This window comes from Gymnoscopelus braueri, assembly GCF_963280865.1.
Source record: "Gymnoscopelus braueri genome assembly, chromosome: 8".
Taxonomy (NCBI): Eukaryota; Metazoa; Chordata; class Actinopteri; order Myctophiformes; family Myctophidae; genus Gymnoscopelus; species Gymnoscopelus braueri.
Window position 1 is genome coordinate 54,775,490 of NC_137609.1, and position 12,039 is coordinate 54,787,528.

General features: G+C 41.2%; 1 protein-coding gene across 4 annotated transcripts in view; it reads left to right on the forward strand.

The window, feature by feature from the left end:
- Positions 1–12,039, forward strand: part of ltbp3 (latent transforming growth factor beta binding protein 3) — a 111,875-nt gene that overhangs the window by 64,547 nt on the left and 35,289 nt on the right. For all 4 annotated transcript variants that reach the window (XM_080436436.1, XM_080436434.1, XM_080436437.1 and 1 more), the window contains 5 exons: positions 2,176–2,292; positions 5,206–5,361; positions 6,706–6,840; positions 8,257–8,270; positions 8,898–8,961. In XM_080436436.1, coding sequence (XP_080292562.1) covers positions 2,176–2,292; positions 5,206–5,361; positions 6,706–6,840; positions 8,257–8,270; positions 8,898–8,961 — 486 coding nt within the window. The remainder of the gene's footprint in view (positions 1–2,175; positions 2,293–5,205; positions 5,362–6,705; positions 6,841–8,256; positions 8,271–8,897; positions 8,962–12,039) is intronic.

A 12,039-nucleotide genomic window follows, 5' to 3' on the forward strand; every position in this document is an offset into this window, starting at 1 on the left:
AAAAATAGTTTTCTTTTTGAAAAAAAAAAATATATATATATTTTTTTATAATACTAATAATAATATTTGAATATATTCGAATATATGCCAATTTTTAAGAGCAATATTTGAATATCATTTCTGAGGAAAGTTGACAGCCCTATCACACCCACTGTCAAGGTAACTCCGTCAGCACCCACACTGCACCCATCACACCCACTGTCTCAGGGCACTTTCTCAATACTGCTCTCAGGGCAGCTTATAACCTTCTACAGGTATATAGATGCAACAATGTTAATTTGCTGCTCTGAGGGCAGTTTCTCAATGCTGCTCTCAGGGCAGCTTTAATGATATACATACAACAACATGAATCTGCTGCTCTGAGGGTAGTTTCTAAATGCTGCTCTCAGGGCAGTTTCTCAATGCTGCTCTCAGGGCAGTTTCTCAATGCTGCTCTCAGGGCAGCTTAAATGATACACATACAACATCATTAATTTGCTGCTCTGAGGGCAATTTCTCAATGCTGGTTTCAGGGCAGTTTATAGCGTTCTACTAGTATATATATATATGAAACAGTGTTAATTTGCTGCTCTCTCATACTTCCACACATCAGTTATTGTGTGGAAGTATGGGGGAGCAACTATAAATCAAATACCAATCCAATATTTCTACAAAAAAAAAAAAGCCATCAGAATTGTCAATCATGCAGAATACTACACACCTACAAATTCACTTTTCATTCATTCAAACACCCTAAAACTACATGATCTTGTTGACCTTAATACTGCAGTCACGGTGTTCAAAGCACATTACCATCCCGCGATGTATCCAGGAGCTGTTTGAGTCAAGAGAGAGTAGGTATAACCTAAGGGGATTCGGTATCTTTAAGGGGACTAAGGCAAGAACCAATCAAAAAGGTAGATGCATAAGTGTCAGAGGGGTAAATCTTTGGAATGGTTTGGACGATGAACTAAAAAAGTGTAGATCCATAAATAAATTTAAAAAAATGTATACATCTAAAATAATAGATAAATATAGAACATTAATGTGAAATTATAATTACTTGAAGGAATGTTAGCTTTGCTAGATTATCTTATAAATTATATCTTAATTACATACTAATTATGTATTATAAAGTATTATTCAAATTGATTACTTTAGTATTATATATGGATATTGTAATATGACATAGCAAACATTCTGTAAATCTTGTCTTTTGGTTGTTGTGATCACGTTTGTCTTGTTTTTTTCTCTGTTGTGTTAATCTTCTCTTTTGTCTGTTTTCTCGTTTGTTTGTTTGTTTGTTTTTTCTTGTTTTCTTGTTTTTATTTTTTCCTTTACGTCAATTTGTTTTGTGTGAAAAAGGATAGGCAACATAAGCCATTGGCTTCAGCCTACTCCTTTTTGGTCTAAATCATATATGATATGATATGATGATATGTTGAATATATTGAATTTATCCTGCTAAGACCAAAATAAAATACTACTACTACTACTACTACTACTCTCTGGGCACTTTCTCAATGCTGGTCTCAGGGCAGCTTATAGCCCTTTACAGGTATATAGGCTATATGCAACAATGTTAATTTGCTGCTCTGAGGGCAGTTTCTCAATGCTGCTCTCAGGGCAGCTTATAGCCTTCTACAGGTATATAGATGCAACAATGTTAATTTGCTGCTCTGAGGGCAGTTTCTCAATGCTGCTCTCAGGGCAGCTTATAGCCTTCTACAGGTATATAGATGCAACAATGTTAATTTGCTGCTCTGAGGGCAGTTTCTCAATGCTGCTCTCAGGGGAGCTTAAATGATATACATACAACAACATTAAGTTGATGGTCTATTTAAAAAAAAATCTTGATAACGTGTGCATATCTTTGAATATATATATATATATATATATATATATATATATATATATATATATATATATATATATATATATATATATATATATATATATATATATATATATATATGGGATATATATATATACATGGGATATATATATATATATGTGTAAAGCGAACATTTCTAACTCAAATCTTTGCTTCTGGGGGTCCCTGGCACAACGCATTTTTAGATGGGGTTCCGCGGCCAAATGTATATTATGTATATATAGAAAAAATAGGGGTCCTTGGCATGAAAAAGGTTGAAAACCACTGTAATAGATAACATAATGTGTTTGGCCTGCTTGCAGACATCAACGAGTGTTCCATGCAGGGAGTGTGTCAGAACGGAGACTGTCTCAACACTCTGGGAAGCTTCAAGTGTTCCTGTAAGGCCGGCTATGCCCTGGACAGGAACAGATGTGTGGGTGAGTACTGGACTGGACCTCTCCTGTAGCTCACACAGCACTGAACATGTTCACTGGCTTCTAATCCTCACTGTGGATAGCATTAAAGCACAGCTCAAGACCTAGTTCTTCACTCTGGCTTTTAGTTGATTTTTTAAATCTATGTGTTGTTATCCATGTCCTCACTTGTTTTGCCTGACGCACTGCCTTTTTGATATGTATGTCATTGGGTGTTTCGGGTATCTCGCAACATATACCTTCCCAGCCGGGGTTGATCAAGCCTGGACTTACGTCCCAGTAGCTACCCCACGGTCAGTCCTCTTAGGGAGAGACAGGGCCACTCAGTCCGCTTCTCCGGAACTACTGTGCTGGAACTCAGGGAGGCTCTGGCACGTGGAGGGACTATAGGCTCTGTGGATGGCCTCCTGGCCGGGCTCCTCCTTCGTCTCACCAGGTCCAGGACCTGAGCGCTGCGCCAGATCCGCTGCACCACCCCGATCCAAAACATTTCCTTCTGGCATGATGGATACCACTAGATTGGGCCATCTAGTGGTATTGGCTCCACTTGCGGTTTGCTTGAATGACCCTCCTAAAGGCCTCACCGTGGATTTTTTGGGCTTCTTCCTCACGGAAGACACAGGCTGGGGGCGCTAACCCATACTGCTCCCGGGATGCCGTCTACATTCCGGCTGTCAACCGTCTCTCCAGTGGTCACCAAACTATTCCTGGCTGTCACATAGTTTAGTTCCTATGAGCCACTATACATAGAGTCACTAACTATAAAGAAAACATCACATGGATGCACCTGGGACGTATCATCAGTAGTACTGTACCAGGGCTAGACATGTACACTGGTTTCTATATGATCATAAGATCACAAATATGTCAAGGACCCACAAAATTATATGTATTTGACCGCGGACCCCCATCTCAAAAAATGTTGTTCCAGGGACCCCCCCAGATGCAAAGCGTTCGAGTTAAAAATGTTGTTTAAAAAAATATATGCATTCAAAGATTTGCACCAATTTTCACGACTTTAAAAAAAATAGCAGACATATAAGCTGTGCCGCGCTACGAGCTTGTAGATCTGCTATTTTTCAATAGCCAAATAAATGTAGAATGACACAGATGTGTTCCCGTATTGCATGGTGTTAATTGACGCTCAACAGGATGAATCAGTCGTCCCCACAAAACGTTCAGGCAGAGACAGACAGCCTCTGTCGTGACAGGTCTGGTTTCTGGCTCGTATGTTGTTTGTCTCCTTGTGGCCGCTGTGTTTCCACCACGTTATCACAACAGAGGCACAGTGAGCTATTATGTGGTCACAGGGAAATATAAAGACCTGACATCTTGGCTGTCATCTATCTGCCTCACACAACTATTGAGCCAAACGCAAATGACTGCACAAGGCTCTTTATGTCGGTTGAATCCTAGCTATGTTTTTACGTGCGCATGTATTGTTCTTTAAAAGGATTCCTGGCTAATAAGCCAAATATGCCTTAAAGGTATCATGACATTCATTTTCACTTTTTTTATTTTCAATGTTTTATTTGGGGTTTTATGACCTCAATTACATTCAGTGGATTTTCTGTGGTCTGGGGTTTTCTGAATAATTAGGCTGAAAAGTAATCTGAGCTTGGCCCTTCGACAGTGAGGTCACAGTCGATTAATCCCGCCCACTCTCCTCCTCGCCCCTCCCCTCCCCTATCCTTTCCTTTGGGGGGGGCGGAGCAGAGGCGATGATTGACAGGCAAAATCCCTCACCAGCGACACCCGCAGGCAAAGATTTCTTTTTTCATTGCAGTTGAAAAGGCTTTAGAAATGTGAGAAAAAAACACCTGCCATGGAACACTGGAATGGAATTTTCACTTAAAACTTTTTGTACACTTTTGAAGGACCAGGACAAAGACTTTGAATGTGGTGTAAAAGTGAATGTCATTAAACCTTTAATACATTATAATTGCCCTCTACAACTAAAATGTACAATTTAAAACAGCTTAAATATTGTATTTATTTTAGAAACAGTTCAACTTTCACTCAACAGGGGCCGCTCCCGTCGCAAGTTGATGATGTCATCTGCCCAGGTGTGGTCTAGCCCTATGGCATCTATGGAATGCATGTGAAAATAAAAAACAACTTAATACTTCCTAAGGTTAATATGAGCATCAAATCAATATTTTAGATGTTTGTTTTGCACATGCATTCCATAAATTCCATAGGGCTGGACCACACATGGACCAATGACATCATCAACATGCGACGGGAATTGCCCCTCTTGAGTAAGAGATGGACTGTCTTTTATTTTTTTATCCCACGATGTTGTAACCCTTTTTCACCCGGTGTCAATTTTCTAAGTGATCCTGGGCGCTACACTCCCCCCCACCAGCCTAGGGGAGCCCAGGGCCGAGCTCATGCCTCCTTCAATGTATGAGAGCCAACTGACCTCCTTGTCACCTGACAGGGAGGAGTTGGACTTTCTAAAAGTTGGTTTCTAAAATAAATACAATTTTTAAGGTGTAATGTTTTTAATTTTAGTTATAGAGGGCAATTATAATGTATTAAGGCATATTTGGCTTATCATCCAGGGATCCTTTTAATATTTCTAGTTTTTCTCAGCAATAACACACGTGGCTGTGGCCCGTCCTCATCTGTCTCGTGTGTGTGTGTGTGTGTGTGTGTGTGTGTGTGTGTGTGTGTGTGTGTGTGTGTGTGTGTGTGTGTGTGTGTGTGTGTGTGTGTGTGTGTGTGTGTGTGTGTGTGTGTGTGTGTGTGTGCGCGTGCGTGTGTGTGTCTCTGTGTCTCTCTCTGTGTGTGTGTGTGTGTGTGTGTGTGTGTGTGTGTGTGTGTGTGTGTGTGTGTGTGTGTGTGTGTGTGTGTGTGTGTGTGTGTGTGTGTGTGTGTGTGTGTGTGTGTGTGCGTGCGTGTGTGTGTCAGAGTCCCCCACGGAGCAGGGCCAGTGTTTCCGCATGGTGTCAGAAGGGGGGCGCTGTGAGCACGCTCTGCCCACCCAGCTGTCCCAGGAGATGTGCTGCTGCACCGTGGGCAAGGCCTGGGGGGCCAGCTGTGAACGATGCCCACAGGTTGGCACAGGTAGGCAACGCATGGCAACTGAAGCTCTTTGCTTTTAGGTTACGTACATAATCATTTTAATTAGCAGACACTTGTGTGTGTGTGTGTGTGTGTGTGTGTGTGTGTGTGTGTGTGTGTGTGTGTGTGTGTGTGTGTGTGTGTGTGTGTGTGTGTGTGTGTGTGTGTGTGTGTGTGTGTGTGTGTGTGTGTGTGTGTGTGTGTGTGTGTGTGTGTGTGTACTAGATATGAACACATGCATTTTACACAGAACACAAAAGTTTACAACTTAGCAGACGCTCTTATCCAGAGCAACTTTCAACAGTGGTGGAAAGTAACTTTAAGTACATTTACTCAAGTACTGTACTTAAGAACAATTTTGAGATATTTCTTTTACTTTACTGGAGTATTTCCAATGTTCAATACACATGGCCTTGTACTTGTAACAGAGTATTGTTATATAATAGTATTGCTACTTTCCTGTAAGTAACATATCTGAGTACTTCTTCCACCACTGCACATAGTCAAGGTCAATAATCCCATGAATAGAGAGTGCATACTGGTGCATAGAGGACAATAGAGCCTCAAAGAGACTAGGAGACCAAGTAAACAATGAGAAACAAAGTATAGAAGTAACACATTCAGTATGAAGTAACAAACTAACACAAGTACAGACATTACACTGGCACTGCACGCAGTGGTGGAAAGTACTGTAACTAAGTACATTTACTCAAGTACTGTACTTAAGTACAATGTTGAGGTATTTGTACTTGTACTTGAGTATTTCCAATTTCCAATACTTTTACTTCTACTCCACTACATCTCAGAGGCAAATATTGTACTTTTACTCCACTACAATTATTTGAAAACTTTAGTTACTAGATACTTTTCAGATATAAATTATGATATTATGAAACATACGTTACCACTTTAGCCCTGTTTCATACCGAGGCTATTTGAAAATAGCCGATCTACAAGCTCACAATGCGTCGCAGCGCGACTCGTTGTGAGCTTGTAGATCGGCTATTTTCAAATATTTTAGTACTTTAACTTTTGGTACTTTAAGTACATTTTGATAACAATACTTTTGTACTTTTACTCAAGTAAATCTTGAATTCCGGACTTTTACTTGTAACAACAGAGTACTTCTAAATTGCAGTATTGGTACTTTTACTTAAGTAAAACATTTGAGTACTTTTTCCACCACTGCACTGCAGACACTATAAGACTAATAAAGTGAATGTTACACAGTATGACTGTAAATGAATGAGGTCTCTCTCTCTCTCTCTCTCTCTCTCTCTCTCTCTCTCTCTCTCTCTCTCTCTCTCTCTCTCTCTCTCTCTCTCTCTCTCTCTCTCTCTCTCTCAGTGTCCTTCAGTAAGATCTGTCCAGCAGGGAAAGGTTATTTCCTGCAGAATGTCAGAGAGTTCTTCTCCTTCACTCCACACATCTACAGCATCCAGGAGAAAGGCCTCCGCAAGCCCGACAAGACACAGCAAGAGGGTGAGTCCTGGCTCCTCCCATACGCTGGCTCCTCCCATACACTGGCTCCTCCCATACACTGGCTCCTCCCATACACTGGCTCCTCCCATGCACTGGCTCCTCCCATGCACTGGCTCCTCCCATGCACTGGCACTTCACTTATTCTCAACCTTATATCTTCATATAATTGGTCCTCACTAATGCTCACTTACAACCCTTTAAACCATTAAAGGGATAGTTCACCCCAAAATGACTTTTTTCCTATCAATTAGTCACCCCATGGAGACTTGAATTCATGGATATCTATGTCAAGGACCACCTAAATGACACTTATTAGCCCACGGATTGAAACGATATGCCAGGGACCCCAATAAGAGAAGATTTTTTGAGCGCTAGCAGTGTTTCTCAACCATTTTAATATCAAGGGCCCCCAGTTTTGTACACTCTCAGAGTTACAGACCCATATAAGGGTTCATTTGGTTCCCAACTATCCATCATTTAGCTGGGGACCCCCTGGAACTCCCTCAAGGACCCCTGGGGGTCCCCGGACCCCACTTTGAGAACCAATGATTTAGGAGACACAAAGAGTCTCCGTTGTGTCCGGAACCGCTGCCTACCGGTCCGCTGGTCATCACATTATTGTCTTAGGAATGAGACAAAAACTAAAAAATATCCATGAATTCCCAAGTCTCCATGGGGTGACTAATCCATAGGATATTTTTTTTTTTTTTTGCCAGAGTTTTTTCAGAACAGTCTGTAGCCTCTGCCAGGGTTTTGAACGATTTTGGTACCTTTTCGCGTAGCCACAGAATATTTTCCTCCAGTATGATTGATCCCAGATAATTTCTAATCACAGATGAGATTCAGGTGTGGTTTCACAAATGTCAACGAGGTCAATGTGACCTTGTTGACATGTGTTGTTTGATGTTTGAAAATAGCTCAAAACCAGTGGTTTCAAACCAAAAAACAATGTGAATTGTTTGTCCGTTTGAATTTTAACATTGAAGTGAATGGAGCAGCAAATCTTTGGAAATTGTTATCTCCTTATTCGTTTTGAATATCAAAAAAATTGATAATTTTTTTTTTTTCCTTTTTTTCAGGACGTTTTTAAACGTCTTTGGCAGGCAATAGCTGAATTCCCAAAGACATTTTTAAACGTTTTTGGCAGTTAATGTGTTAAGGCCGGGAACACATCTTTGTCATTTTAAGATTTTAGCCATAGACATTATTTTACACTTTGGCTATTCAAAAATAGCAGATACAAGCTTGTAGCTATGAGCTTGTAGATGTGCTATTTTTGAATAGCCCAAAGACATCTAAAATCACACAAATGCTACTGTCTCAGTGTGTGTCAGGCTTGTCTTTGACTCAATTGTCTTATGAAATGAGGTTGAATTCATAACTGATACTCTTCCTCCATTCTGCTCTGTTTTTCAGAAATCAAGCTGCCGGTAAGACCTCACCAGCGGTGGAAAAAGTACTCAAACGTCATACTTTAGTATAAGTATCAATACTGCAATGTAGTACTCTGTTTGGCCTACAAGTAAAAGTCCGGGATTCAAAATGTACCTGAGTAAAAGTACAAAAGTATTGGTATCAAAATGTACTTAAAGAAACCAAAAGTACTACAATGTTTGAAAATAGCAGATCTAGAAGCTCACAACGTGTCGCACCGCGACGCGTTGTGAGCTTGTAGATCTGCTATTTTCAAATAGCCTAGGTATAAAATAGGGCTAAAGTGGTTGATGTTTTATATTATAATCATTTATATCTGCAAAAAATATTTAACTAAAGTTTTCAAATAATTACAATCTAGTAAAAGTACAATATTTGCCTCTGAGACGTAATGGAGTAGTTCAGTAAAAGTATAGAAAACTGGAAGTACTCAAGTAAAGTAAAAAAAAATACCTCAAAACTGTACTTAAGTACAGTACTTTGAGTAAATGTACTTAGTTACTTTACACCAATGGACATCACACCCCTGTGAGTGACAGAGACGTGATAAACAGCTCATGGACATATTATGTTTTCAATGGCCTGTGGGTCGTTTCTGTTGCATCGTGTGTTTCCATCTTCAGGAGCGACCGGAGACCACCACCACACAGCAGACCACCGTCAGCACCAGCGGACCCCGTGTGCCCGGTAAGACCTGACACGCACGCAGATCGTTGCGTTCTATTGTTTAAAGGTTCGATGACATTCATTTTCACTTTTTTTATTTTTTATGTTTTTTGGGGGGGTTTTATGACCTCAATTACACCCAAAAAATCTGAACTTTGAACATTCAGTGGATGTTCTGTGGTCTGGGGTTTTCTGAATAATTAGGCTGAAAAGTAATCTGAGCTTGGCCCTTCGACAGTGAGGTCACAGTCGATTAATCCCACCCACTCTCCTCCTCGCCCCTCCCCTCCCCTATCCTTTCCTTTGGGGGGGGGCGGAGCAGAGGCGATGATTGACAGGCAAAATCCCTCACCAGCGACACCCGCAGGCAAAGATTTATTTTTTCATTGCAGTTGAAAAGGCTTTAGAAATGTGAGACAAAAACACCTACAGTGAATCACTGGAGTGGAATTTTCAGTTAAAACGTTTTGTACACGTTTTGAAGGACCAGGACAAAGACTCTGAATGTGGTGTAAACATGAATGTCATGATACCTTTAATTGTGGTTTAGTAACCGATCGCGCTGTTTATTGTACCATCCTTGATTTTTGTTCTCTTCCCACTGGCTTCTCACTTATCCTATGCGGAAGTATCCGTTATCCGTTGCGTGTTTCCGGTTTTATCTTGAGTTAACTGGTTCTGCCCTGGTCTTGGCCAGACGTCATAGTTTTCACACGGTTTGGTGTACGAACGAACGGAAAGCTCCGGTTATATTTTTCTTTTCTCTGGACGACGAACAGTTATCCTCTTTGTGTTTAAAGGATCTACACCATGATTTTTTTTTTTTTGATATTTAATATCATATGGTGTATGTCCCTCAAACCGTTTTTCAAAAGGTTTGAGCCTAAATCATCACTCAGATATACTCATCCCAAGTCAATTGTCTCTGGCTTATACAGCACTTTCAGCTGCAATACCAAAACGTCCTTTTGGGGGGGGCTACTGAGCAATTCTGTCTGGCCAGCATCAATGCAATGGCAATGCAAGTGTCACTTGCATTGCCATTCTGAAATGGCCTGTTCAGACACGCCCATTCTGAAAAACTCTGAAATGAGAATGAATGACTGAATGTTAAAAAAAAATACTAAAAACCAAAACAAAAATGAAATTCATGGTGTAGACCCTTTAACAACGCTCTGACGCGCGATCATAATATATATAAATGTTCTATGTCCAGTGAGGGGAGGGGGGGAAATACGTGCATCGTTGCCTGATATGGTGCCTGTGGCCTGGTGTGCTGGTGAAAATTAAAACCAAGACCTCTCGCCTGGGAAAACCTTTCCCTCTAGGTTTTCGGGACATGGATCGTCTTTGTTTACAGACCTGTGTGCCCGGTAAGACCTGACCCTTCAAACACACAGATATAGAAACCTAGATAGATACCTCATTGGCCTCTGCAGTTCATTGGAGCGAGCTGTATCTCGGGCGCCATTTTGGAGAAGGCAAGCTTCCTGACTACGGGCCAATCACGGCGCACACTCTTTTCCGGGACTTGCCGAGATACAGACGCCTCAGAGCCGGAGGAGGCGTCTACCTTTATATGTCTATGTTCAAACACAACACTTCATTCATTCAACCTGTATGTATTTACATACATTGAGGGCAGGAGAACCCTCGTTTTCAGTGATGCCGAGATTACAAAAAGCACAACAGAGTTATAATATTGAAATAAGAACAGGTTGTGTACTGTAAAAGCAAGCAAAGAACAGAGCAGTGGTGGAAAAAGTACTCAAATGTTTTTACTTAAGTAAAAGTATCAATACTGCAACCGTTCACAGTATTGATACTTTTACTTAAGTAAAACCTTTGAGTATGTTTTCCACCACTGAGGGCCAGCCAACGTTAGTGTATAAACTCACGTCGGAATCAAAAGAACGTTACAATGAAAGCCAGTGATGATACAGCATGTCTGCAAGCTAAAGGCTCACTCTACAGGAGTTTAACTTCATTTTACATAACAAGACACGATTGTTTTATAGATCATATTTTAGATAACAAGACACGATAACCAGGTCCAAATCCACTCCCAGCACCTCCAACAATGCACACAGCCACAATTCAACCACATGGGTGCATTATGATATTGATATTACTTGTGATATTGACATATGATATGACATTATGATATTGATATTAATCAGTAACATTACTCGCTCAAACTCATTTGGCACAACATAAATATATATTTATGGGTGAACGAGAGAGAGTCTATTTCAGCCACAACATAAAAAAATCACACCCAGTGTGAAGTGGGCGGTGTGGTCACAGTGGTCATCACAGTGATGGAAGAAGTGATGGAAGAAGTGATGGAAGAAGTGATGGAAGAAACCATAACTTTAAAAAAACACATTTATTGTTTTTTTTAAGTTATGGTCCTATTTATAGGGCTATGCACATGTGTCATGTTTCCCTAGCCAATCACAGTCCTGAATAGACTGTGATTGGCCAATCACGGTGCAGGGTTAGGGGGGTACATTTGTGGCCAATCACAGCGCAGGATTTGGTGTGCAAATATCCAAACCTCACATATAGGGGCGGTTTCACCGCCCAAAAATGCTCAGGGCAATTACCACGGCAACGCCAGGCAGGCAGAAAAACCAACGCGTCAGACAATCCCACCCGCCAGACAACCCGACCCGATCGGTGATTGCGGATTGGCCGAGCTCCGTGTGACGTCTGTGGCACTGTGACAATATAAGAGGTGGTGCGTGCAATATGTCGGCATTATAGAGTGAAACCTCCATATCCTGCCCTTGGTTTGAATATTGCTTCTTGTGTTTGAAATGTTTTGCTGGACGGCGCATATGAATCGAGCGCCAGAGATCCAATCTCATACGGCTGCTGTGGCTGTGGGACAGCATGTGTACTCCTTTGGAAGGTGCAGTAACGGGGACAGCTTGGGTAAGCTTCATGTGGACGTCTTCAACACGGTGTCCTTGCGCCGAATTAATTTGCCCCCAGTGAAACCTGGAAGAGGAGAATGTTCTCTTGATGTTCCCTCCCTGCGTGGCAACTACACAGCTGTGCTGATAGAAGGTATCATCTACATCTGGGGAGGGA